This window comes from Macrosteles quadrilineatus, unplaced genomic scaffold (genome assembly GCF_028750875.1).
Source record: "Macrosteles quadrilineatus isolate MER2022 unplaced genomic scaffold, UCM_ALF_1.0 Scaffold_9__3_contigs__length_116548681, whole genome shotgun sequence".
Taxonomy (NCBI): Eukaryota; Metazoa; Arthropoda; class Insecta; order Hemiptera; family Cicadellidae; genus Macrosteles; species Macrosteles quadrilineatus.
The window spans coordinates 114551623-114579266 of NW_026542602.1; the positions used below are offsets into that span (position 1 = coordinate 114551623).

At 33.1% G+C, this 27644-nt stretch overlaps 1 protein-coding gene across 1 annotated transcript in view; it reads left to right on the forward strand.

Annotated features, from left to right (window-relative positions):
- The first annotated feature begins 3769 nt into the window (after positions 1 to 3769).
- The window catches only part of LOC129002873 (L-threonine ammonia-lyase-like), a 30722-nt gene continuing 6847 nt past the window's right edge, over positions 3770 to 27644 (forward strand). The window contains exons 1-5 of the mRNA XM_054430978.1: positions 3770 to 3963; positions 12959 to 13090; positions 23742 to 23812; positions 25301 to 25472; positions 26541 to 26656. Coding sequence (XP_054286953.1) covers positions 3793 to 3963; positions 12959 to 13090; positions 23742 to 23812; positions 25301 to 25472; positions 26541 to 26656 — 662 coding nt within the window. The 5' untranslated portion in view covers positions 3770 to 3792. The remainder of the gene's footprint in view (positions 3964 to 12958; positions 13091 to 23741; positions 23813 to 25300; positions 25473 to 26540; positions 26657 to 27644) is intronic.

A 27644-nucleotide genomic window follows, 5' to 3' on the forward strand; every position in this document is an offset into this window, starting at 1 on the left:
CTTGTTATTTCAGTAATTTAAAACCTTATTTAACCAAATAAAACAATGTAATCATAAACAATAAATAATCTCCTAGCTTTATAACCAAATAGTAAATCACAAATCATTAAAATAACCCTAAATTAATATAAACAAAATTTTTTATACCCCAGCGATCAGTATGGAGGTACATGAACTAGACACCAAAAACAAAGCTTCAAAATGTACAATGGGATGAGGAATCTAATTGTGGTGCTTACTCTATGGTTGAATGTAAAAATAGAGATGTCAGTTGGAATAAATAGATAAAGGGTAGATCTACTCTTTGACAGTAACTAAACATTCCATCTCCTAGTTACAGTTGTCGTCGCTTCTTGAATAAAAATTAAATAGCCTTGTAACATGTGTTTAAATAACAAGCCATCAACAGTATACTAGCAAATTATTAAATACAGTAAAAAGTGATAAACATCAGTTGTAACTAACTATTGGACAAAGATTACACTGAAGATTACTCGATATAGGGGAAAATAGAGAAAGTCAGTGGTGATGAGTGATTTGTGTTGGTGCCGTTTGAGTGCACTGGCGTCAACTCAATGTTTAACTCTCAGAGGGGACCGAGCCTTGCTCGGTTCGATCATACATATTTTATCATTTACAAAAATAGTCTTATTTAAATGAGTACTGTAGTGAAATATGAATATGAAGATATTTGCCTGTAGATGAGCAGAATCCCTTTAAATTAAAATAGACACAAAAAAAAGCACAAAAAATTAATTTAAAATATTAACATGGGTCTTATGAGTTGGTTTGCTGCGAAGGGGGTATTTAGATTCTATTCGAGCAGTTTATATTTAAGTTTAATTCCAGTTATGCATCACTGTGGAAAAATCATAATTTTATCTTATTAACCTAAAATTCTCAAAAAACATAAAAATTGCTGTCGAGGAGACTAATTATTGTCAAATTGGTCAATATATTGAAAAGTTGAGGTAGTGGTTAGAAATAGAAACACATCTCCTTTCCAAGTTATAAGTTGGGACTTTTTCAAAACTCAGTTATTGAATGACCTCTTTCAAAGAAATGAGGGAGGATAAAAATGAAATAATAAATTATTGTTAATTTTAAGTTCAAAGAAATTTATTGCACATACACAGTTTTTATCGTAACAAAATAATGTGCAATTAATTTACGCAAGAAATAATAAATCAAAGTTATATATTGTTGTTTTCCTGACTTGATACTCAAATCGAAGTTCAGTTATCTCTATGTTGTGAAGTCAACCATTTATAAAAATTACTTTTTGGCGTAGCTGTATCATTGTCCCACTTAAAAGTAGGTCAATACCAAAATGTTTGGAGCATTTACTTTAAAGTTACTGTGTTGTTCATGATATAATCTTTTGTATGTAAATGGACCAGTTCAAAACTCCCTAGAAATGCTTAATATTTTTGACAAGTACTGTTGAACGGTATGTGGCAATTGTGATTTGCAAAAAATGTTGAATAATCAGAAGGGTAACAGCAGCCAAAACAAGGGTCAAGAAGCTTGATAAAGAGTCAGATTTAACGATGAATTAATTTTTTGAGATAAAAATATAAACTCAAGTTGTAATGTGAAAAACTTGGTAAAAGTCCCCACATTATTATCATCTAGTCAACTTATGTAACTTATGTTAAGAACCGTGCAAATGGAAGATTGTAAGATCACATCAGGAAGGTCAAAAGCAATTGGATATCAATTAGGCTAGGATTATACTAGGACGCTGGCGTCCGGGATGCTGGCGTCCGAGAGGCTAGCGTCCCACCTCGAGCCGAAAAATGGCGTGATTTGTGTTGGGATGCTAGCCTCTCGGACTGCCATTTTATTTCAATGTTTAGTCACTTTTTGTTTATATCTATTTAAATAACATTAGGTTTAATGAGTACCAAGGTTTGATGCTTTAAGGGGGCTACTAAAGTGTGTTTTTAGTAAAATACTGTATTATTAGCTTAGTATAAAACAAATCCTCCAAGTTTAATCAAAATATACACAAGCAAATTCCAACACATAACAACATTTTCTATAAGAATATCATGGCAATTTTTAATATACTCTTTTTTTAAATTTTCTCCATAGCTAATAACAGTACAAATACACTTACATATACTAAATTATTTGTTTTTAAGCTCATTAAAATTGTCAAGAGAGAGATTTGGAATTTTTCTGTTTTATGGGTCAAAAATGACAAACCCCCTTTTTTAGCACATAAAACCCCGTTCCCAAGGTCTGTTCATGCTGGTTCGCGAACTTATTTAATTTTATCCCACCTCTCACCTTAAAACAGAATTTCTTCAAAATAGGACAAAAGTTACTCCAGTTATCGCGCTTACAGACATATATATAATAGTTAAATCTATACGAACGGATGGTGTTTTTGGCCTCTGGGGACATCAAAATAAAAAAGTAAATCGGTCCCGGGCCTAGGTCTTCCCATGCCACCTACGGGAATAGCTTCGAGCGTCCGGTGGCTCTTTTTAGCATCCGACGCTAGCATCCATAGTATAATCGCCCCCATTTGATTTAATGCCCCGCTAGCGTCCCGGACGCTGGCCTCTCGGACGCCAGCGTCCTAGTATAATCCTAGCCTTAGAGATAGTTAGCCTATGGTTAAGTCGTGGGGGTTCTATACATTCATTTTTAAACTTTACTTTTATCTTTTAATCTCTTTATGAGAGAGTCGTTTTTAAGTAAGGTCCAGTTATGTGTATAGCTTCTTAGTTTGCTCCTCACCACTTACTGACATAATTTGTGAACAGATCATCGATTTGCAGCCTTATAGCTGACTTGTATACGTGTATTTTCTATGTCTAGAAACCTTTTTTAATTATTGAATCTCAATGCTGGTTAGTGATGTGTTTTTGACTCAAAGAAACATATGGCTGCAGATATTCGTCGCCAGATGACTGAAGTTTGTGGTCCTAATGCAATGATAGTAAGTAAAGTGAAGGGAGTTTAAAATTGCCGTGGAAATGACAATTTCAGAAGTAAATGTGTTTTGGTGAGTATCACTGACCTTATCTTGCATGCGGAAGATATATCTGTCTGCACTTTACTTGCAACATTCATACTTTCTGGTTTGAAAAAAACTTTTCATACTATCAAACCGCTTCTCTGACCCTGACCGCCTTATTAGTTTGGATAAAGTTGTGGCTAAAAAAGTTATCATGTCTAATCATATAGTTCATACTATTTTCTGGAGAAATAAACTTTAAATTGAAATGGCGACTATACGAAATCCGATAAAAAGATAAACAATCCATGTTATTTGACTCAAAATAAAAACGTAAAACAATTTTAAAATAAAAATAAAAATGGTTCAGGTATTTTTGCTGACTGGGGTGTGACTAAATCAAAATAGGAAATTTAGACGACTTTAGTTATTCCAAAACCAATTTGAAAACTAAGTTATTTATGATGGCAGCTTAGTGGTATAGTATTGGTGATAGCAATGGTCAAAAGAGCATAAAACCTTTAAAATATTCAAAATGAAAGCAATTTGTTCACACTTATGGTGACGGTAAAATTTTAGATTGACGTTTTTGTGATTGCAGTGTGACTTGGCAGAGGCCTGGTGATAATGAAGGTCATCAAATACCAATCTGTCTAAAAATGTCAAATGTCAAAATGAAAACATTGAAAACAACTTGAACTCAAAAAAAATTTCAGAACTCAAAATATTTCAAAACCAATGCGAAAATTTAGTTATTTGTGCTTGCAGCGTAGTAATGGAGAAGGTGATAAAGAAGGTCATGACCCGTGATACTGGGGCAGATGTGGCGAAGCTTTGTGTTGCTAGTTTTGAGGTGGTTCTCTCTGTTGTCAGAACTGTTAGGACAGCTCAGAGCCGAGACCTACATAGCCATGTCTCCGGGAGTCAGTGAAGCTGCAGAAAACACCAGTCTACCTGAAGACGTCACTGTTCAGGACAATCAGAAGAATGAGGTAGGTAGACCTAATATAAGTCCTCATGTTATTAATCCCTTATTTATCGCTTTTCCTTCACAACCAAAAACCAAAGTTTTCAGGTCGGAACCTGGAATATGATCCCGTCCTCGAGTAAAAAGTAATTGATAATTGATACCTACTACCTAGTACACAAAACCAGAACCAGCCTTAAACCAGACAGAGAACTGTATAGCATCTTTGACTATTAATAAAAATAAATATTTCATTCCGATGTTAATGTTATATATGGCCACTTTTAATGTGAAAATTAACTAGTTCAATTTACCAACTAACATAGTGGTGTTGATGTCAAATTATTGATTTATGTCAAACTAGCTGTTATCCACGGAGCCCATTTGACTCCATAAGTGTTAATAAAACTATTGATTGGTTAAGTTATGCTGAAATAAACAAACCGAATACAGTAATACAAACAAAAATAAATCACACCTGATTTTAATAAGGTATTAATTGAAAGAATGGCATACAAATAAGTACCGGTACAGCTGAGGTATTTTTAACATTAGGTATGCGGAAAGTTCACTTTGGAAAGCAATTATGACCTTAATTTATGAAATAATGAATAATTTTGGGCAAGGTTTTCTCGTCATGACGAATATTTTAAATATATGGTTCAGGGGGGTGTGACTTGTAGTTTTCTCAAAAGTTCATGGGTACTTTGGGCTTTTGTATATGGATGCCTCAACTGAAAGAAGTGATTCAAATGGTATAATGGAGTGAGGTGCCCTATGTAGGTTTGTACTACTGACTAAGAACAGCTGTTTCATTAGCCAAGGCCATTTTATTAAAGCCCAATGATCAAAGACAGCTAGGACCATTTTTAAACCACCAATAACTCGCACTACTTCTGAGTGGATACCAGATCAATAGAGATCGATGGTGGATACTCATGCAGATGTTGATTAACATTCAACATACTGGTTAAATATAAACATATGTTAACATAAATATACTGGTTAATCATATCACAAGATTCCTTAGACAATCAAACAAAAAAATACTTGGCCCTGATAGGTAGTTGTCTAAGATATGTAAATTATTAATTTAAAATAGATTATTTGATGCCATTCAGTGTACAAAACCCTACTTTTTTGAATAAAGCATATTTTATTTGATTTGATTAATAAAGTTGCTGAAGGACATAACATTTTATTACAAGGTTGGTTTTTCTGACTAAAAATAATCTTTGTAAGTCCTTGGAGCCTAGATGTTCTAACTAGTCAAACAATTTAAAAAAACTACAAATTTTTAAAACAAAGAAATTATTTCAAATCCCACAGTACACTAGATATTTACATAAAAATCACACTGGTGTTTGAAAAATATTTTGAGATGGTAAAGAACTCTACAGCGGCTGTTTGAAATTAACAAAATTAACATTGCTCTTATTGCTGGCAAATCATAGATGGCCGTTAGCTTCCATGGACTTTTGAGGACTTTTGAATGAGAACAATTCAAAACTACAAAGCGTATTTCTAATACCACAGTATACTAAATATTTAAATTATAATCACTTTGGTGTTTGAAAAAAATATTTTTGGACGATAAATAAATAACTCTCTAGTCGCTGTTTGAAATTTTTCAAGATAGCCCCTAGCCTCCAAGGACTAACAATCTTTTTAAAGATTTTATATTGTTGAAAACCATTATTGTTAAAACGGTGTCTGTAATACTGCCAGTACTGGTACGGAGATAAAGCTCCATGATGGTGACTCTATGTTTATGAAACATCCGTCTACGCAAAAAAATTCAATTGTCATCCACTTCTAGCAATACTAATGACTATAACACTAGGTTTAAAATTAACTTACCGCAACATAGATTGGAATTTTTCAAAAAGAAAACTTATTGTTCTGGTCTAAATTGTTTGCAACACCTGCCGGCTCATATGGAGATAGAAGACAATTTGAATAAATTTAAAAGAACACTAGATTCTTTTTAATCAAATTCCCATTTTATTCCATAGAAGAATTTCTAAATAATAAAATTTAGTAGTTACATAATTTGAATTCCATAGCAAAATTAGGGAAACAATTTAAATTTTCACCATGATTAGTAAGACATTTATTTTTATCCAAGCCAAGAAAATGGATGTAATTTTGTTATTTTATTAACAGCTCATGTTATTGTGATTGAATCAACGTTAACTTATATTTTTGTTTAAATATTCAGTTAGAAATGCTTCACTTTTTAAAGAACTATAATTTTTTCCCCTACAGTAAATCTTAGTACTGTAATATACTTTATCAACGTAATCAACGTTAACTTATATTTTTGTTTAAATATTCAGTTAGAAATGCTTCACTTTTTAAAGATTAATCACTTTTTAAGGAACAATCAATTTTTTCCCCCTACAGTAAATCTTGGTAATATACTTTAAGCACTTTGTATATGTATTTATAGCCTATTCGACTCTATTCAATACATGTTATTTTATGTATAGTGAATAATGAATGATTTGATTTGATTGATTTTTGATGGTCACATTTGAAAGTGTTAGCATGTATTATCTTGTTTTTTTTTCAAATTTTTTTTATGAAAGCTAAAGGTCAGGATCATGAACTTTAGGAACAAAATTTATCATTTGTTTCTGAGATAATGATTCATGTTTAGATAACAATACGCAGTTTCTTCAAATAATTGTTTCTTGTTAGAAAGTAGGTTTTAATTAATTTCCAGATATCAATCTGAACATTTTCAATTACCATACCGTACAATCTAATTCAACTGTAAGAAGGTACAGGGTGGGGCAGAGTGGACTCCCTGATTTGATCGGTTAACTGTATAAAAACCATACAAGATTATTACAAAAGCTTTTTATTTCTGAAATCTAAATACAATGCCATTTATTTTTCATTAAGTTTTAAAAATGATATCGTCCAGGTGAAGACCTTGACGAGCGATGCACATATTCAGCCGTTCAATGAAGTTTTCAAAAACTCTACACAGCATATCTGGCATTATTCCAGTGATAACATCAACAATTGCTTCCTTAAGGGCTTCCAAGGTCCTTGGTCGAACTTTGTAAACCTCAGTTGCAGATTCGGTCGCCCGTACACTTGTAATCCATTTCCTTAAGGTTTTAGCATCGGGAACACTATCATGACAATTCAAACCAAACCGTCTACGAAATGCACGCCACCACACTATCCTTATTTTTAAAGAACGTGTTTTGACTACAAAACCACGATGCTCGCCAGTTTACGGCATGGTGACTACTAACAATGGCGTCTTTCCCCCCACCACATGAAACCTCTCCCACTCCGCTAACTCGCGTGCACGCTCTTCAGCGACTTCGGACTGATTGAAACTAGGGAGTCCACTCTGCCCCACCCTGTACAAGCTGTTCTTTATTTTAGTTGTAAATTTTAACTACTCTGATTATATTAGCCAATATGAACAAGATGATTTACATTCAGACATGTACCTTGATATCTTGAATTCCTTGATATCAAATTTTGTATTGTATTTTGTCCTTGATGTTAAAAGTACCTCTTTAAGTCGGAGGTGTTAAATATTCAACCCCAAAGTCAATTTTTAACAGTTTTTGATCAATAATACCATTGAATATTGGATACTGAAGTAGACATCCCATCTATATGGAACAGTTGTCGCCAATTTGTTATTATCAAAGAACATAGTTATGTATGTGAGCTAGCCACAGAATGTGTTTAGGTCTAAAATTCCTTAGGAATCTATCCGACAAAAGCTGATTGCATTTTTAGATTCATCGTGAAAAAAACTGCTACAAATAACATATTTTCTCAGTGTAGACATACGGAATAATTGTCTTCTATTTTCTACCTCGTTTATTGTTGCTGACCAAGTTGATGGACCATAACAGTTGCTATAGCTGACCATAAGTCATTCCATTAGTTTGACTTTGTTTAAAAGTCTGTGTATTCGACAAAAATGAGTGATTTGGATCAGCACAATCTATCGGAGGCTCACATCAACTACGACAATTTTGATTGAAAAACTGGCGACAACTTTAATATGGGAATGGAAAATGGAATGTCTAGTTGTATTAATAGTTAAAGGTAAGGTAATACCTCTCTAACTCTAATTTTCCTGTTATCGAGCCTCTAATAACGCCAAGTTTACTTTTATAAGAAGAAGTTCGCACAATGTACCTCAAACTTGAAGTTTTGCCATTCGGTGAAAGTTGGCTGTGTTTTGATTCCTGTCTAGTCTAGATATGAAAAACCCTTCATTTGTTTGTTTGGCTAGTACTATTATTCTGCCAGTTATTGAGATCATTTTCATCATTTGATTTTTTTATTTTTTCTTTGTAGTATAATTGTATTGTAGGATTTAGAGTATGGTATCTAATTAATTTTTAACTTTGTCTATACAATATGCTTGCAAAACATTGGACTTACGTTTAATCTTGATTATGCTAAAAAGTACAATAAATACCGTCCCGCACTGCTTATTCACAAATAATTCTTGTTTCATATTTATTCACAGTATTTTAAACGGATCAGCAACTCTTTATTAATTTTTATTGTATTGTGGTTTTTTAGTATTTATAGAATGAACATACAGTACCTACAGTATCCTATTTTTGTTGTTAACTTGCAAAATAAATAGTTTTATTTTTCTTCTATAGTTACCCTTTAGTATGCATAAATAGCTTGAGTTTGATTTATAAGGAACGTGACGTAACATAATTTTTTAAATCCAATACGTCGGTATCTCGAGTTTTTGTTATAACACCTTCATAACACCAATCTCGCTTACTCGAAAAACTCAATAACTCCAACATTTATGATAACCCCTTCAGATTTGAAATATGGTGGTTTTATTGTAGTGAGATTACCTATGTTATTATGAAGAGGTGTTATTGTTTGCCCACAATGACAACTGGTATCTATTAGTTAAATTGAATGACCAATTTTAAAGGTACAAACATTTTAGAATCATTCAGGGGGAAATAACATGAATAAGTTAGAGATACAATAACAAACTTGTTATGAGTTGTCAAAAAACATTAATGATGTATAACTAACTTATTTACCTTCAATTCTAAAAAAAAATGTTTTCATTTTTCAACCCACAAACTTGATAAAGAAATGGACTTTGATGAACTGTAAATTTCGCAATATTAACACTTTTAATAAAGAAATAATTTAAAACATAAAAACACAGTAACTTAAAGAATTAATGGATAGTAAATTTCAGTTAAACTATCTACGTCATAAGATAATGTTTGCTCGCTGGGTTTTCCGAATAAAGCTTGATATATATCAACAGTTTCCTGTAGCTTATCAGCACGATGATAGTAAAAATAAAAAATATCACATTTGCAACAAATAGTATCACAGCTACAAAGAAATTATACCCCATATCGAGGCTTGGTGGAACGTCCGCATCTTCCGGTTCCTTAATTTCAGCGTTTTCTCCTTCAGGGTAATCGTCATCAATTGTTCTTTTATACACCTGTTGGAATTCTTTCCACTTTCTATCCAAAGGGTCTTCAGCAATATAATTTACTATGGCAGATATACTTCTTTTGAACATTTCTGGAATGTCATCAACTAAATCGTTTGCTGTTGACTTTTTGTGTCTGGTGTTTAATGATTCTCCACTTATGTAAGTAGGTTTACGGTGACTGTATCTCCCTTGATAGTTATGGATCCTATTTCTCGATTCTGGAATCTCTGTGGTACTTGTGGTAGGTATGTCTGCAGGATCTCTATAATCATATATGGCGGAGGACTCATCTTCACCACTATACCCAGCGTGATAATTTATCCGATAGTTCAAACTTGACAGCCACAGAGATTCTGGGCAATGATTGTCGTAGACACAAACTTGATTCGTTAACAAAGGAGTGTTCAGGAAAGAAAATACTGAAGCAATTATGAAGTATAATAAAATAATTACAATTAAAACAATAGCGTAAAGACAATTGCCTCTGTTTTCATCATAAGCTGCTAGAAACATCACTACTCCGGCGATAAGAAGTAGAGCAATAAAAATTCCAATTACAATGTAGTTTACTGGAAAGCCACCTCCAGTGTGGATATCAAAGAAGTTGGATATGGTTATCAAAGCTGCTAAAATGATGAATAAAGCTGCAAGCACAGCCACACCTATCTGCAGGGTGAGAAGGCCAAGACAAGAATATAGAAGCATTTTGACACTATTGAACAATCACATTATTAAATTTAAAATCACTCCATTATTAGATAGTACACACAAAATTTACATGTTTGTTTTGAAACAGGAATTGTTTATTTGGTAGCTTACATGTGATAAGATTATTGGTTTTTTTTAACTCAAGGAACATATGACAATTAGGTTTGAACTAGATATTAGAGGTTAAGTGTTCAAAAATATATACTAAATACCCCCACCGCAGCAAACCTGCAGACTTAGCGAATTTCCATTTGCCTGATTGGATTTACACTTAAATGTTCCCTGTAAAATATCACATTTATTCCCTATTTAAATAGAATTAGTTTAACGAGAACTTAGGTTTGCTGCAACAGGGAGGGTAAAAGAGTGTTTTTTAAAATGTAAAATGTTAATAGGAACTGTAGTTTAGTAAGAAATGGATGTATTTTCCAAATTTGGTCAAAAAATGTTCATAAACAAGCAAACTAAGGTACAAAAGTTCACTTATTCTCCATAAGAATAACATGGGAATTTTAAAATTGAGTGAAAATTTAAAAACATACGTTTTCATGTCCCTGGCCTTTTACTTCGTATATACAGTACTGGATTTGTAGTTTATTATTATGTGTTTTAATATTTTTGGGACTGGGGCAACATGTTACACACATTTATTTGGTTTTAAATAGGTTCTAGGTATTTTTTTTTTGTATTTTTAAAGTCTCGAAATCACGACCATGACGTGTCCCTAGGGTACATTTTCCAACTTTCACGCTGTTTTTAGACTATCATGCCGAAATATATAAAGCCATATTTTTATGTCATCAATAGTTATTAAACTTACAAAAAAGGAGCATATTATAATTTTATTGTCATTGCAAACTGACTACCATGACAAAATAAGTCTGTCCCTCGATTTGGCGTCACGACCATTTGGGAAAAATTTTCAACTTTGGAGCACGACAGTGGCAAGCCTGGTGTCGACGGAGTCAGTTGGTTTTAGAGACTTGTTTGGGGTGTATGTCAGGATTGTAGTGCCAGTCGTTTCGAGTTTAAAGGAGGAATTACAAGATTAATAAAGGAAAGATTGTGTTTTTTGTAATTTTGGTGTGTCCATGACCGTAGTAGTTAGTCATTCCATGAAGTAAACATGGTGTAATTTTTGTTTATAAGATATTTCAATAGGTAGATTAACCTAGAAGTCCACTTTGTATCCTCGAACATGAGGTGCAGGGCTACCGCCAGAACAGAGCCAAATAACACATAATTTCACGACCAAAGTTTCACGACCATCGCGGGTTTTTTCACGACCAATCCAGCCTTATGGATTATACTGTGGTTGGTCGTGACAATAACTTAAATATCATTGTAAATTGAACAGTTTAGTTCAATTGAAACACATATTTTTATTATAACTAACAGTATAATTGAAGGATTGTTTAGAAAGATGTAGATTATTCCAGACAATTCACGACCGTACCGCTTGTCCCTGACCATCACGTTTATGATTTCTATCATAAAAATTTCAAAAATTAAAATATCATCATATTTCAATGTTTTCTACACAAAAGAAGCACACCTCTATACAAACATAACGATTTTTCGGGTCTCAGGTCAGTTTTTTCGGAGTTATACAAACTTAAAAAGTGGCTTTTTTACAATTTTTTGAGTTTTTTATTTTTTTCTAGAAAGACCAAATATACCAAAAGCTTAGTGACCTTTTTATTGTATAATGGCCATAAAAGTAAATTAATTTATAGCAAAACATAGTTATAAAAATAATATTAACTATTTTTAATATTCATTTTAAAGTCCGTTATGGTCGTGACAGGATTTTGTTTAAAGATGCTCTTTAAAAAAAAAACTGCCAAAGATATTGCGTTACCATGCACAATTTATGAAACTTCAAATGTTAATGAAATAAAAAAAAATAATAAAAGTTTTGAAAAAAGGGAAACAAAAATTGCAAAGTGCTTTTCCTGAAAACGTACGTTTTTAAATTTTCACTCAATTACAACTTTTTTGAGTTTTCTTCGTAACCATTAGGCGCATAATAACACTTCAATATACTAAATTATTTTCTTTTTTAAGCTCTACAAAATGGTTTGAAAGAAGTTGTGAAATTTTTTGTTTTAGGGTCAGAAATTGGATAAACCTATTTTTACCCCATAAAACCCCCCATAAACCCCCATTCCCATAGTCCGACCATGTTAGTTCGCAAACTCGTTAGAATAAATGTAGGTTTACATGTTTGTACCAAATTTCATCAAAATCGGATCATTTTTGCTCGAGTTATCGTGCTAACGGACACACATATATACATACATATGAATTTGAACGGATTGTGTTTTTGGCCTCTAGGGACCTCAAAACGAAGAAGTAAATCGGTCCCGGGTCCAGGTCTTACCATGAGTACTACGGTAAAAGCTTATTCCCTATATGGGAAATCCGCTAAAACATGAAATTAAAATGGATGAAGATGTGTTTTTTGTTTGTTGATATTTCTGATATTTCATACTATAATATCATGGACGTTTCTATTAATTAACCTCCAGGTATGTGTTAAGACGTCAAGTAATTAAAATTTTGAGGATTATAGATATTCAGATTCCACCCCTGTCACAACAAACCTGCAGACAAAGCATATTTTTGTAAATTTATTGAATATTAATTTATTGGAACCACTCAGAATATTCCATATCATCTGGAAAGTTATAGGTTGAACATCTTCTCATGTCAAAAGATATGCATCCTTTAGACACTGCAGTTAACAGGAAAACTTAAGCATTTATAAACATTTACGAATATCCAAGGATTTTAGTTACACCTTACAACGTGTTTTTTTTAACAGAGCCAACAAGACAGACGAGGATCGGTGGTGGACCCTAACTGTCGAGCCGACCGTCCCCAAGCCATCACATTTGCTGACGTCACGTCTGCTGCGTTCAAAATGAAGAATGGCGTTGTCAACACACCTTGTCTGGTAAGGGTTACATAGTTAAAATTTCTTAAAATATTTACATTGTAATAAAAATGAGAATTACAACTATTTATTATTTTTAGCTGCACTACCTATAGTATATTTTAGTAAAATCATAGACAAAGAGAATTAAATATAGACCGTCAGCTGTGCTGCGGTTACCATAGGTTCTGGCGCACACCGCTTGGAGCACCACGGTAGTTACGGCGTACGCGCTACGTAAACTACAGCGGTGTGCGCCGGAACCTATGGTAACCATGGCAACCGCAGCACGGCTGACAGTCTATATTTCATTCTTTTTGTCTATGGTAAAATATAATTTTTACTATAGGATATGTCACCCTCCATTCTTGGTTTCCTCCAGCACCCTCTTCAAGCCCAGTTCCTCGCTCTAAATTGAGCCATAAAGCACTTAACCCTTTGGGAGGTGACAGCATAAACCAATCAATAAAAAATATGTTTTTTTTTAATTTTATAATCTGTTCTACAAATATGTTGAACAATAAGTAAATGCCATGCAATACAACAAAGTAACTTTTGAACATTAAAAATAGCTGCTAAGCACTGTCAACAATAAATTCTTCGATAAACCACTTCAGAAAAATCTGAAGGGCAGGTCCAGAATTGATCCGTGTTGTTTAGTAAGTTCAACGCTATATGATTTTGATGACATTCTAATTTCGAAAATATATCTTTCACTTAAGGTCATGATTTTGACCTTAACTGTTTAGTAGGGGTCTTAAGGTCTTGATGTAGCTTTCTATTGGTGACATACCAAGGTGCATTAGTTATCTTTCTTAGCATTGTCGATTGGTATCGTTGTATATTTAAAAAAAATGTGTCCTCCTCTTTTATACAAAGTGTGAGAAGAAGCAAAACAAGTGTTGTAGGCGGCCCCCACTAAACTCTAAGGCTGGTAACTTTGATCCCACTCGCTAAGCAACATATAAGTAAGCTTAATATAATGTATTGAACATGAACGGGATTCGAACCTGCGCATATAGGTAGCTCTCAGTGTTTGACTCGTTAGAGCAACGCCTTAGCCAAGTGAGCCGGACTTATTACTTTCAGAGCAAAGCCGGAATGTATATATTTTTTTACATCAGTTAACTAAGTCCGATTCATAAATAAAAAGTTTCCAAGCAATACTAGACAGCAAATTGTTTGTAATAGTTGAATTAATTTACCTTACATTGTATTTTACTGAATTAGTTTTGGTTATAGTTTGGTGTGATGAAGTTGTAGTGAATAAAATCAATAGTCAATGATAAATACAACTAAACTTACCTCACATGATTTAATTGTTTAATATGTTTATTGTCATATGTTATTAGTAAATACTCAGCTTTGTTAACCGACTTCCCCACTACCAACAAAAGGAGGAGGTTCTCAATTTGTCTGTGGCGATGTTTTTTTTTTTCTATGTATGTTCACCAATTTCTCTGTGATTCTTTTACCGATCAGTGTGGTTCCACCAACAAAATAACCAGGAGAGTTTCTATTTGGTACCTTATATATTATGTTTAAGTATAATATTTCAAATATTTGTTTCGGTGAAAAATTCTGAAAACCTTAAATATTCAAAATTTATTTTGTTTATATTTGTGCAGATTGTTTACATTTGTGCAGAGAAGGCAATAAATAATAATAACATTCCTACAGCTGTTAGTTGAAACCATTTAAATGAAGCTACAGACAATTCTTCATGAAACAGTTGCTTCATATTGATCAATAAACTATTTCTTGCCATGGAGCCTAAATGAATTACATTGAGAAAAATGCATTTTGTTTTGGTTACTATAAAAAATGTATTTTAACGTTTGACCTGATTTGTGTATACAGTAATTCTGTTTTTATTAGTATTGAATATTCTGACTTACAAAACATATATGTTTCAGTGAATAGCTGTATGATATTGACAAATAAAGGTGTAAATTGTGAAAACCAAAGCATTCGTAAAACAGGTCTAAATATAAATTAAATGCAATTATTCCTTACACGACCTAAGAAGTGTGACAGCGCATAGTCGTCAATTGTCTTAAAAGTGTTAAATATTTTAATTACTAAACATGCATTTGCAGATATGGAATGTTTATTGATATTCTCTACCCAGTTACTATATCATATACTATTATGCCTGCTTCGGAAAGTCCTAGAGGAAGATGATTTGCAATTTCGACTAGGCTATATCTTGATCAAACAAAACCACCTACATGGCTTGCACCACTTTTAGCTGAACCAATCTTTCATATAATATTTTCCAAAGGTACAATACATGTTAACGACCAATTTTTTACTTTTGAGAGATTTTTTAGTGCTGGTGGCTGAGGAATAACTTTCATATTGTTCCAAAAGGCTTGAGATGTTACTGTATTTCTTCTTATAATGTAGAAGTACACCGATTGCAGGAAACGATGATGTCTGACATTTCAATGTATCTAGAAAAGACAATTAGTTTTTCATTAGGCCTAATGTAATGGACAACTCTTTCTTTCTTAAGGAATATCTAAAAATGTTTATTTTCATACCCATTGATTATGTAACCTGAACAGGTGACTCAAGCAGTTTTAAAATAATGATTGTTCTGTGGTACTTTTGATTGTTTCAAACAGTTTTGCTTATCAAAAAACCTCAAGTAATTAATACATAAAAAATTATACAGCCACTAAAAATCATGAAATAATTTATTTTTGTAAAAAAATACAACCGACTTCAAACGCTCTAAAAAGAATGAAATAATTTCAATAAAGTAAACTTTTGTATTAGGCAAGCTCACGTATTTCAAGTCGGCGCGGTTCAAACTGCAAATATGATTGAAATTAAATATTGTGTGTGTATTTTGAAAATCAATAAATTGTAGCTGGATAACATAAATATATAAAAAAACATACTGAACTGTTTTGTTTATATACTAAAAGAAATATTTTCTTGTATTTTATGTTTACTTCAGAATAAATGCATTATGAAAATAACACATACAAATGTTCTATATGAATAGGAAAATAATTTAGTTTGATATTATGATAGGGAAAAGAAGCTAGTTTGGTATTAAAACGTTACTTTTCCATGTTAGAAACATTTAAATGCGTTATAATCTTTTTAAAGATGCTCGTTAATAGCACTATAATGGCGATCTCTGATTACGGTAATAAAATAACACTTAACGCATAACTATGAAAAAGACATGCAGATTAACAACTTTAGTTATAGATAGTCACCTGCAATATGGACACCCTCTTTCAATTTTGTATCAAAAATCATCATAGAGCCGCGCCGACTTAAAAGACGTGAGCTTGCCTAATACAAAAGTTTACTTTATTGAAATTATTTCATTCTTTTTAGAGCGTTTGAAGTCGGTTGTATTTTTTTACAAAAATAAATTATTTATATTCCATTAATGCAATTCCTTGTTCATAGTTCATTTTTAAGATAAATAAAACCCATTATTCTGTTTGTAATTAATCTGAGATTTTACTTTCATTACAGAAGTGAATGTTTAAAAGTGATTATTCACAGGCAGGTAGTAGTTATCCGTTACTTTACCATATTATTGTGTAATTTACAATGTGTATCAAAATTCCTTTATAGTGTTTTCTGTTGTTTGGATAACTTTTGTATTTTATTAAAATTTAAAATTTAATGCCGCCAGTAAGACGAAGAACTGTGAGGGACTGGAGGGAACTAAGAACGTGACCGCTTGCATCAAACCTCCCAATGGAACATTTGACGAATACTGAGTGGCAGTACCACTGTGGTGATACATCCAACCTTTATACAAATGAACATTAAATGTTTAAATTGTGGTGGCTTACATTTAAGCAAGAAAAAGCTGGCTGAGACAGTTAAATTTTTACTCTTTGTTGCCGTAAATGAAAGGTTCATTAGAGGAACCATTCAATGAAAGGTTCATTTCCCTTATTTGCGTAATTCACCATACTCTCAGGAACTTATTGGAAACTCTCAATCTAAAAACAGGACTGTGAGACTAAAATCGAGAAATTATTTGGATAATACGAGGCATGTTTTTTAAGTAAGTACCGTTTTTAAATTTCTCCGTTCCAGCACTTTGATTGGCATTTTTGAAATTTGCGCTGTGTATTGGCATCTATTGGTAAGACCTAGCCGGAAATTCGAGAAAAATCGGCCGTGTTTACATCCGGTTTTGAGCATTCAAAATGGTGCCGCCAATTGAGACTGCCGCCGACTGTGAAGTGCACGCGGTAATTAGATTTTTAAGTGCTATGGGTGTGAAAGCCATTGAAAATCATCTACAGATTAGTGAAGTGTATGGCGAGAACATTATGAATGCCATAATGGTAGGCAAGTGGACAAGGGCATTTAAATACGGCCCCACCAACGTTCATGGTGAATAACGCACTGGGCGGCGTCATTACTGTCCCCGTAGTCCGTACCCAGTGCGTTGCTCATCATGAACGTTGGTGGGGCCGTCTTAAAATGCCCTTACCTACCTGTGTACTATTCCGTCACTCATAATGTTCTCGCCATACATTTTATTGATATGTCGATGATATTCAATAGCTTTCATAACTTTAGCACTTAAAAATCGAATTACAGCGCGCACTTCATAGTCGGCGGCAGTCACAATTAGCGGCAAATCAAATCAAATCAAATCAAAACATCTTTATTTTCCTTACATGTACATGGGTACAAAAATAGTGTCAAGTATAAAGTACTAAACTAGCTTAAAGATATAAATACATTTTAAGTATGAATAGGCATTTATTCAATGAGTTCCTCCATTGTATAAGGCGCCTTTTCTATTAAATGTTTTTTTAATTTAGATTTAAATAATTTATAATTTGATTCCTCCTTTATAGAGGCAGGCAATTTCCTTAGAATTAGTGATCCAGCAAAAGTTGGTTTTTTTTTTGAGAATTCCAGCTTATAGGTCGAAGTTACAATATCCTTTTTATGTCTTGTATTGTAAGTATGTGGCACAACTGGCTCATATTTTAGGCTGTCTCTTTTAGCTATACATGCTATTTCAAAAGTATACGCTGCAAAAACTGTTAAAATATTTAGATTTTTAAAGTGAGATTTAACTGATTCATCTTTTTTAAGGTGTAACATAGTTCTAATGGCTTTTTCTTGCATGATTAGAATTTTATTTAAATTTTTAATCGTAGTTGCCCCATATAGTCCAATGCCATAGTTTATGTGAGAATGAATATGGGCAAAATATATTTTTTTAAGTGCATCTAAATTGCACAAATAAGACATTCTTTTCAATGCGTACACTCCAGAATTAAGCTTTTTTAATAATTTTTCAACGTGTTTATTCCAACTTAGATGTTCATCTACATAGAGACCTAAAAGTTTGGCTTCAGAAAGTTGTTCTATTGATTCTGAATCAATGATCAAATTGGGTTCAAGTTTCTGTTTACTTTGTTTAGTCGAAAAGGACATAAAGTTTGTTTTTGTTGTATTAAGATTCAAATTATTATTTTTTAGAAATTGTTGTATATTATACAATTCTACAAAGGCCGAAATTTCCAACTCCTCTTTACTTTTCCCCGCCACTGTTAAATTTGAATCATCTGCATATAAACAAATCTTACTCTTTTGAGGATTAACAATACTTTTAGGCAATTCTTTTATATAACATAAAAACAAAATTGGTCCCAAAATTGAACCCTGTGGCACCCCCCACTTAATTCTACGTTTATGAGAGTTAAATGTAGTTAAATAATTGTTTTTGTTTGATTTTATTTCAACAAATTGCATCCGACCATCCAAATAAGATTGAAACCATTTTAAGGGGACTCCCATTATTCCAAGACTTTCCAGTTTCTCTAGCAAAATTGAATGACAAACACTATCAAATGCTTTAGAGAGATCCATGTATATCCCTAGAACATTTTCACCGTTTTCAATTGATTCTACGATGGACTCAATGAAGTCAGTAGCTGCTGTTATTACTGATCTTCCATTTCTGAAACCATGTTGAGAATTATCAAATAACTTATTTGATTCAAGATAATCTACCAATCTAATGTACATTGCTTTCTCGTATACCTTTGATACAGCAGGGAGCAATGAAACAGGTCTATAGTTAGATATTTCAGTAACTTCGTTTTTTTTATGTAAAGGAATTACCTTTGCAATTTTTAGTTGATGCGGAAATAAGCCAGACACAAAAGAGGAATTCACCAAATGTACAAGTGGCTTTACTAAAAGGTTCCCTACATATTTTAATAATTTAGTTGGTATATCATCATAACCACTAGACATTTTATTCTTAAGTGAACCAACAATTCTTTCCATTTCCTTATCATCTACAGGAGTGCACTTAAATATCCTACTTTCAAAAAGCCCTTTTGTTTTATTTACATCGCTAACTTGATTAGTTGTTCCTCTATTTTTATCTAAAGGTTGCCTAACACTAAAGCTATCTACAACATCTATAAAGTAATTATTAAACATGTTTGCAACATAAGTAGGATTTTCAATTAGTTCATCATTCAGTCGAAGACTAATATTCTCTGAGTAAGTGTTTTTTTTGTTTGAAACTTCATTATTAATTATTCTCCATGTGGTTTTGTTAATGTTACTTGAATTATGAATTTGGAAATCAAAAAACTTCTTTTTACTCTCAGTAATTTTTTTATTTAATATTTTTTTTCTTTTATTTAGTTTAGAGAAAGTACATTTATTTTGTACTTTTCTAGCTATTCTACTCATTTTTATAATTTCGTGTTTTTCTTGTTTAATTTCTGGATTTATCCAGGATTTCTTTGTGTTGTAAATTTTGACAAGTTTATTTTCAAAACATAAATTGAAATAGTAAATTAACGTTTTGTGAAAAATATTGTACTTTTCTGTTACCGGTGCTAAATAAACATCATTCCAGTTTTCCTTTTCCAGCATTTGATAAAATTGGAGCTTATTTTCTTCTGAGAATTGTCGGGATTTTTTAAAAATGTAATTGTTTTTTATACATTTATCTAAAATATTTATTTCTAAGATTTGTCCATCGTGATCTGAAAGCTCAGTTATGACTCCTGTGGTCTTTAATTCATGGGTTGGAATGTTTGTTAGAATGTTATCAATAGCCGTTACTGAGTTAGCTGTGACCCTTGTTGGAAAATTTACTAAAAATTTCAAACCGTGAGATTTTAACAAATTATCAAAATCCTTGCTTTGTTTGCTGTTTACTAAAACATTTATATTAAAATCTCCTACTATTACCACCTTTTTGTTTTTTGATAACACATAGTCACATAGAATACCTAATCGACTTAAAAATTCATTAACACTACTTGCAGGTGATCTATATATACCAACCAAAAGAATTTCATCCCCTACAAAAAAATATTTTGAACAACAGAACTCAAACACTTTTTCTTCCCTTAACACTTCAATATTAGCATAGTTCACCTGCTTCCACTTTAAACCAAGCTTAGATAATATTAAAACACCTCCACTTTTAAATTTTTCCCGAGTGTAATCTGAATTTATCATAAAACCGTTTAAATTAAATCTGCTCAGCTCATCAGATTTCATGTTATGCTCTGATAAGACTAAAATGTCAGGTTTAATCTCATCTAGAACTATCTCTAACCCCTCTACTCTTGATACCAAATTCTGAATGTTTTGGTGAAAAATTGTAATTTTTTTATTTTTTACCATGACCGAATTATGCTTATTGTTCCCACCTAAAAGAACATCTCTACGCCTTAAGTTCCCCGAGAAGCCCCCCCCAAACCTAAGTTTAAAGCCAAAGCAGGTGTTCTCTGCTCCTTAAGACTACTTGTACACTGGCTTTCTATAAAATTTACAATTTGATTATTTTGCTTATCCCCCCCCTCACTCACAACCCCGTTACTCTGCTTTTCACCCCCCTCACTCACAACCCCGTTACTCTGCTTTTCACCCCCCTCACTCACAACCCCGTTACTCTGATTTTCACCCCCCTCACTCACAACCCCGTTACTCTGCTTTTCACCCCCCTCACTCACACCGATTTCTTTTCCACTTCCATGAACACCAATGCTAAGGAGCTCTGTGTTGTCAGGCAGAAGTAGAGGCCGAGACATAGGAGTCACCGCATTCACTGAACTTGTTTGACTGGCAGGCAGGATCTGCGATGTGGTTTGCAAGTGTTGGTGGGCAATCAGATGGCGCAGACATTTATTAAAATGATGATGTGGTATACCGTTCCAAAGTAATCTTTTCGCCTTCTGCTTGTAGCTTATTATTTCAATTATTGCTCCTGTTTTTTCCTGGAATTTGATTAGGTTATTTATAAAGTGGCTGGGAGCAATATAGTCTCGTACACAGCCCATAGCTGAACACACAAGTCTTTTAAAACCTTTCAGCTTAAAATCCTGGGATAACTCGGTAAAGGCTATGTCATAGTCCAGTGTTGTAGGCTTTGTATAATATTCTGGTTTTGTTATGAGGCTATAAATACTTGCACCCCTAGTACTCTTTTGGTAGGCTAGATGGCTGTTTATGCAGTTTTTGCGGTTTGGTCTCCCAAACTGTTCTCGAAAAACCACCGCCACCCCAGCTGTCATGTTTCGTGGGCTTTCAAGATCCGCTGATATTGAGTGAGCAAACGCAACATCTTCCCTGCCTTGATACTTTTGAAATGCGTCCTTCATATTCATGTCCACTACCTTAATTGTCTCTTCTTCCACACAACTATCCGCCACTTCCATTTCAGTTGTATCCTCAACAAAGTCACAGGTCGAATTCTTATGTTTTGACCATCGAGACAAAGCATTAAAGATGAGACTGGCTAGTTTGCTTTTACCCAGGTCGTTTAAATGGAGACCATGCTGTGTGTAATGACTTCTTCTTAAACTATTTAAATTAATCAGATGTACATTGCTTATTCTGCGACTTAATTCAGTTATGTAATTATTAACCACTTGCAGCTCTTCTTTGACAACCTTATACAATAATTCATCATGTCTTTGTGGTATAGTGCAAAGAAAAACAGGCCTTTTTTTACTGAGTAAAGCAATTTTTCTCTCCAAGTTCAGATAAATATCTCTAAAATTATTTCTCAGACAGTCATTAGTTCCACCTAATATAACTACTGGGCTAGAGTCATCAATTATTTCAGTTGAGTCCACAACCTGTGTGAGTGTCGTATTTGCTCTCACATATCCAAAGACCTTCAACTTATTTCTACTGAGCTCAGCCAGCTTGGTTGATACGGTTTTTCCTTGGCTATCAGAACAGAATAAAACCTCCATCTCCGAAACCCAACTACTTTTCTTTGTACTGTAAAAACTCTTCATTTTCCTTGTCCTATTACTTTTCTCGTGTATGTTAGATTGTTTGCTGTTATGCTCCGATGCTCCCGAGGCTTCCGAGATGCTCTCTTTTTGACTTTCCTGAATGGCTTGTAATGGCAAAAACTTGTTTGCTGTTGAAATATCTACTCGTTTCCTAGTTTTTAGCTGAGATGCAGTAGTCTTCAAGCTTTCATTGTTCCGTTTGTGAGAAACAATTTGCCATCCATTTTCCTTAAAGTGAGAGTCAAGCACAGAGGAGTTGTCATTTTTGCATGTTTCTGCATTCTCTGGTGTTCTATTCTCTGGCACCATTTTGAATGTTCGAAACCGGATGTAAACACGGCCGATTTTTCTCGAATTTCCGGCTAGGTCTTACCAATAGATGCCCATACACAGCGCAAATGTCGAAAATGCCAATCGCAGTGCTGGAACGGAGAAATTTAAAAACGGTACTTACTTAAAAAACATGCCTCGTATTTGTCAATTCAATTCTGCCTTTGCCATGGTCAGCTCTGAATCTCATTTAGATGAGAGGATCACACAGGGGATCCACAACTTCAAGATCCATGACATGTTTTACCACCGGGTAGGTCCTCAAGAAGGTCATGATCCTGAATACGCACAGATTATACCAAGGCAAAAATGTAGTTCGGATTCCCCTATAAACTGTGTAGGTCCCTTTTGCTATTAGCCGTATGGGTTATTAATTAACAGCTGTGTCTAAGGAATATGTCGGCCTTAGTCACTAATAAGACTACAAGATCGTGCCACTCATCCTACACTCATATCCATTCATACTTGGCTTAAGGTCGGCCGGTTAGAAAGCGTCCTCCTCGTAGCATTGGTGGGAAGAGAGAGATACCGAGCTGTGGGAGTGAGACAGACTATGACTCTACCCCCACTCCGCTGCCGCCCCACCCCTAACCATTTATAAATATTAACAGCAATTAAATTATACAGCTGATCAAAATGTAAACAATTACGTTGTTCATAACTTGAGAAAAATAGGTCCTGCAAAAAATATTGTATAGCCTAAATCGCATGAATATTTGAGCATCATGAAATGTTATTATATCATTGTGTAAGCAGTTCCATTTGGTAACACAGGATTCTAACTCCCACGACAACGGGGCGGTGCCGTATCGGTGTCGTGCCGGTGTCGTGTCGTGCAGTGTGAAAACGGCCATTGGCGGAAAGGGGGAACATACCCTCCCTCGCCGTTACCTCCCCTACATACGCAAAACATTTTGCGCAGGTTGTTTTCTAACCGGCCGAACTATATAATTTCCAAGGTAATACACTATATTTTTAGATAAATGAATCTTTAAATGTCTATTTAAGTCATAATCATATTTGAGCTTCATAAATTTGTATTTATATTTCAGAGATCACACATGTCTGATATTACTGGAATGGAAATTTTTCTTAAAAAGGATTTCATGCAAACAACTGGTAGGTGAGTATGAGTCTTTGGTGTTCTGATTTACATTTGAGTCTGTGGGAAAGATTTAAAACAAATTTTTTAATGCCCAAGATTGTTGTACAGTATATGGTTTAATTTTTTACATTTTTTTTCTTTTATAATAATGAGGTTGCAATGGGATTATTAAAAAACACATATTTATTAGATAATGTGGCCTTTCTCTCTTTCTGTCAACAATATTGTAAACAAAATGAAGAGGTAAAGTCCTTCATAATCGCCATGAAAACTTTTGTCTTTAAACTAAGCAATTGCATATAATTAAAATACCGGTAAACATTTTAAATAAAAACATTATTATTACAATTTCCTTGAGAATAATATTTAAACTTGATAAAGTATAAAGGATTTTTAAAGAAATTCACAAGGGGTTTTGTGGTTCTTTATTACCAATTCCATTGTCTAAACTTTTGGTAAGGCAATAGTCCAAACACTGGTTTGATTCCTGTCTGACCACAGAGAAGTAAGGTACAGAGGAAAGTTGTGTAGGCGACTACCCACATTTATGATGTTGTGATTTGCACTTTCAGCTATAGTATGTTGTGCCGGAAAATACTTGTGACGAGCTCAAGCGGCAAGCACTGTGGGGAAATTCCTATGGCACAGAGCTCAGGCTCAGGGTCTTCCTCCCTCCACGGTTAGGGTTGTAGTACATGATGACAAGAATGTAGGTGTTGGACTTTTCCCTAGACACCAGTGAATAGTGCTGTTCACCACTTAGTGTATTATTGAATGTTTCCTCTGTACCTTACTTCTCCGTAGTATAACATATCTTTTTGCATTCTCTCATTAGTTGATACTGTAGCCTTATGAGAAATGGAATCTGGGTCCAGAATCGATCCTGTTCTAGATCAAATCAGCAACCTTCATATTTTAATTTTATCCCTATACCACTTGAATGCCCCAACATAACAATGACTTTTGGATACTGAGTAGACATTCCATTTACATAAACCAGCTATAACCATAGATAAAACATACCCCCTTAGTAGATTTTAATTTGTTATCCTTATGGGTCAGCTGAAGACAAATCTATTGTTAGTTCTGTCCAGTGCACTGTAGAGGTCATATTTGTTTACAATTTGTTTCTTGTTATTTTAGTCATATTAAACCTTGTTTAACCGAATAAAACAATCCAATCTAATTATAAACAATAACTCATCCCCTAATTATTTAACCGAACAGTAAAGCACAAATCATTAAATTTACCCTAAAATAATAGAAACAAAATTTTGTCGACCACTGTAACCAACATGAACTAGTTCACGAAAAAGGAAAAACGAGCTTCAAAATTTACAATGGGATGAGAAACCTTCTTGTGTTAGTTAGTTTATGCTGTAGCTGTAACCTATTTCTTCATTTAAAGGACATAGTTGAATGAGCCAATCACAGAGCGTACTGCAGTCTAAAATCATATTTTCCACAATATACCCCAAAACATAAGTCTGTGTTGGTACTGTCCAGTTTCAAGGAGCGAGGGGCCTGCTATGCTCTGATGATGCTCTCTGACACGCAGAAGCAGCGAGGAGTTATATCTGCGTCTCTGGGTAACCACGCGCAGGCTCTGTGTTACCACGGTCAGAGACTGGGTGTGCCTGTCACTGTGGTCATGCCTGTCGTAGCTCCCATCATGAAAGTAACTTTCTACACACTATAATGTATTTAAGTTACCTTTAAATTCTTAATGTTAATTTAATTATTGCGTCTTCATGACAAGTACCAAAACTAAACTCTTAATTATTCATAATTATTCAACCAAAAAAGGAAATCTGCATACAATAGACACGATTTATTGATTTATAAGAAAAACCCCTACCTTTAATGGCATTAACTATTAATAGCTTACCTAAAATATAGTTTATTTTATTTATAAAAAAACCATTTAAAATCATTACCTCTTCAACAGACCTTTATATAAATTGATAATATTTTTCCAACTTCTTGAAATTTGATCCACTGATGATAATTCCCTCTATTAAATATATTCTTATGTTAAAAATATAATTATTGTTTTAGTCTAAATAAAGTTTTATTGTATTCTATTGTAGTTGACTCCATTCTGTACATTTAATATGAGCTCTTGAAAATTAAGTTTTCATCATTACTCTCCCGAAAACAGCCATTTTTATCTCTCTAAATCGTCCGCAAAATCATCGTTTTTGGGTGGCTTCAAATAGGGAACAGAAAAAACATATGGTAATTTTTTTGATTCACTAACTTCAAATTTTGTTTATGGCACATTAGAAAACAATGTAATCATTGAGTATGACTTTGTATAACCACAAATATGTGGTCTAAATTTGTACCGATTAGATGGTTATTTCTACAGTATGATGAAAATAGTTCTTAATCACAAGGAGAACTAGTGTTTTTTTTTTGTACTTAATCGTAAAACGCATTTTCCTACCAAAAAGACATACTTTTGCTCATATTGATGAAAACTACTATATTTGGATTGATTGTTTTTGTTTTATGAAGTATTGTAAAAAGATAGAAATTTCTCGCAACAATAAGTGTTCTATCACTAGTGCTGCATGCAGTTATTTATCAAAGAAAATCCAGAGTTGTATCTATTTTTCCTTCAATTATTATTTGTTTAGACGATTTTTAAGTCAGGTGAGTCATTGTAATATACAGTATGTCAGGTAGTTTATTTAAATTATCGAGTAGGTAACAATAATATGTGTTGTGTTGTGTTGCTTAGATCCAAGCTTGCAAGAAGTATGGGGCTACAGTGATAGTAGCTGGAAATGACATGAAGGAGGCCAAACACCTTGCTATGGTCAAGGGAAGGGAATTGGGACTCACTTACATCAATGGGTAACTTGCAATTAATTATATAAGAAACCAATGACAATTACAAACAAAAGTCACATTATGTGTTATTTTGTATTTACAATTTTTGTTACAAAAAGTTGTTACAGCGTACCTTTTCTGTTGCTGTTTCCTCTGATGATCACAACAAACCCTTGTTTATGGATACAATGTTGCAATAGTATACTACGTTCCCTAGTGGAAGACATCAATAGAAATCAATAGAAAAAATCTATTGATATCACTAGATGCTTAGTGATATCAATAGATGTTCATGGATATCATTACAAGTAAATACAAACAAATAGACATCACTGAAAACTTAGTCAATACATATCACTAGACATCTATAAACATAAAATATATCAATATAGATCATTAGAGCAAACAAATCGTTCATTGATATCAATAGAGAATATTTTTTAAATATGTTAGATGTAAATATAAATCAATAGACATCAATACGGGTAAATAAAATTCAAAATATCTCTCAAATGTATCACAAATGAGCATTATGGATTATACAAAATATCAATGTAAAGTGGTTAAATAAACAGTAATAAAAATGTTATTTTTTGAAAAAAGGAAAAACTTTAGTTTTAGGTCATAGACGTTAGCTGAGGTACCTAAAACTCAATATAATTTTAAAATATATCATTTTAAAATTGTTGTAAAACAGTTACAACTTGTATTAAATCTTATTTTTTAAACTGCCAAAAACTGATTGCTAAATAATTTTAAAATTGTTATAAAACAGTTTACAACTTGTATTAAAACTAATTTTCTTAAACTTCAAAAAACTGATTGTAAAACAATTTTAAAATTGTTGTAAAACAGTTACAGCTCGTATTGAAACTTATTTTTTTCAACTGCAAAAAACTTATTGTTAAACATTTTTAAAATTGTTTCAATCTTATATCAACATTGTTGTAATATGAAGTTTAAATCAAAATGTTTTAAAATTGTTATACAACAATTGTAATACAACTTTCGA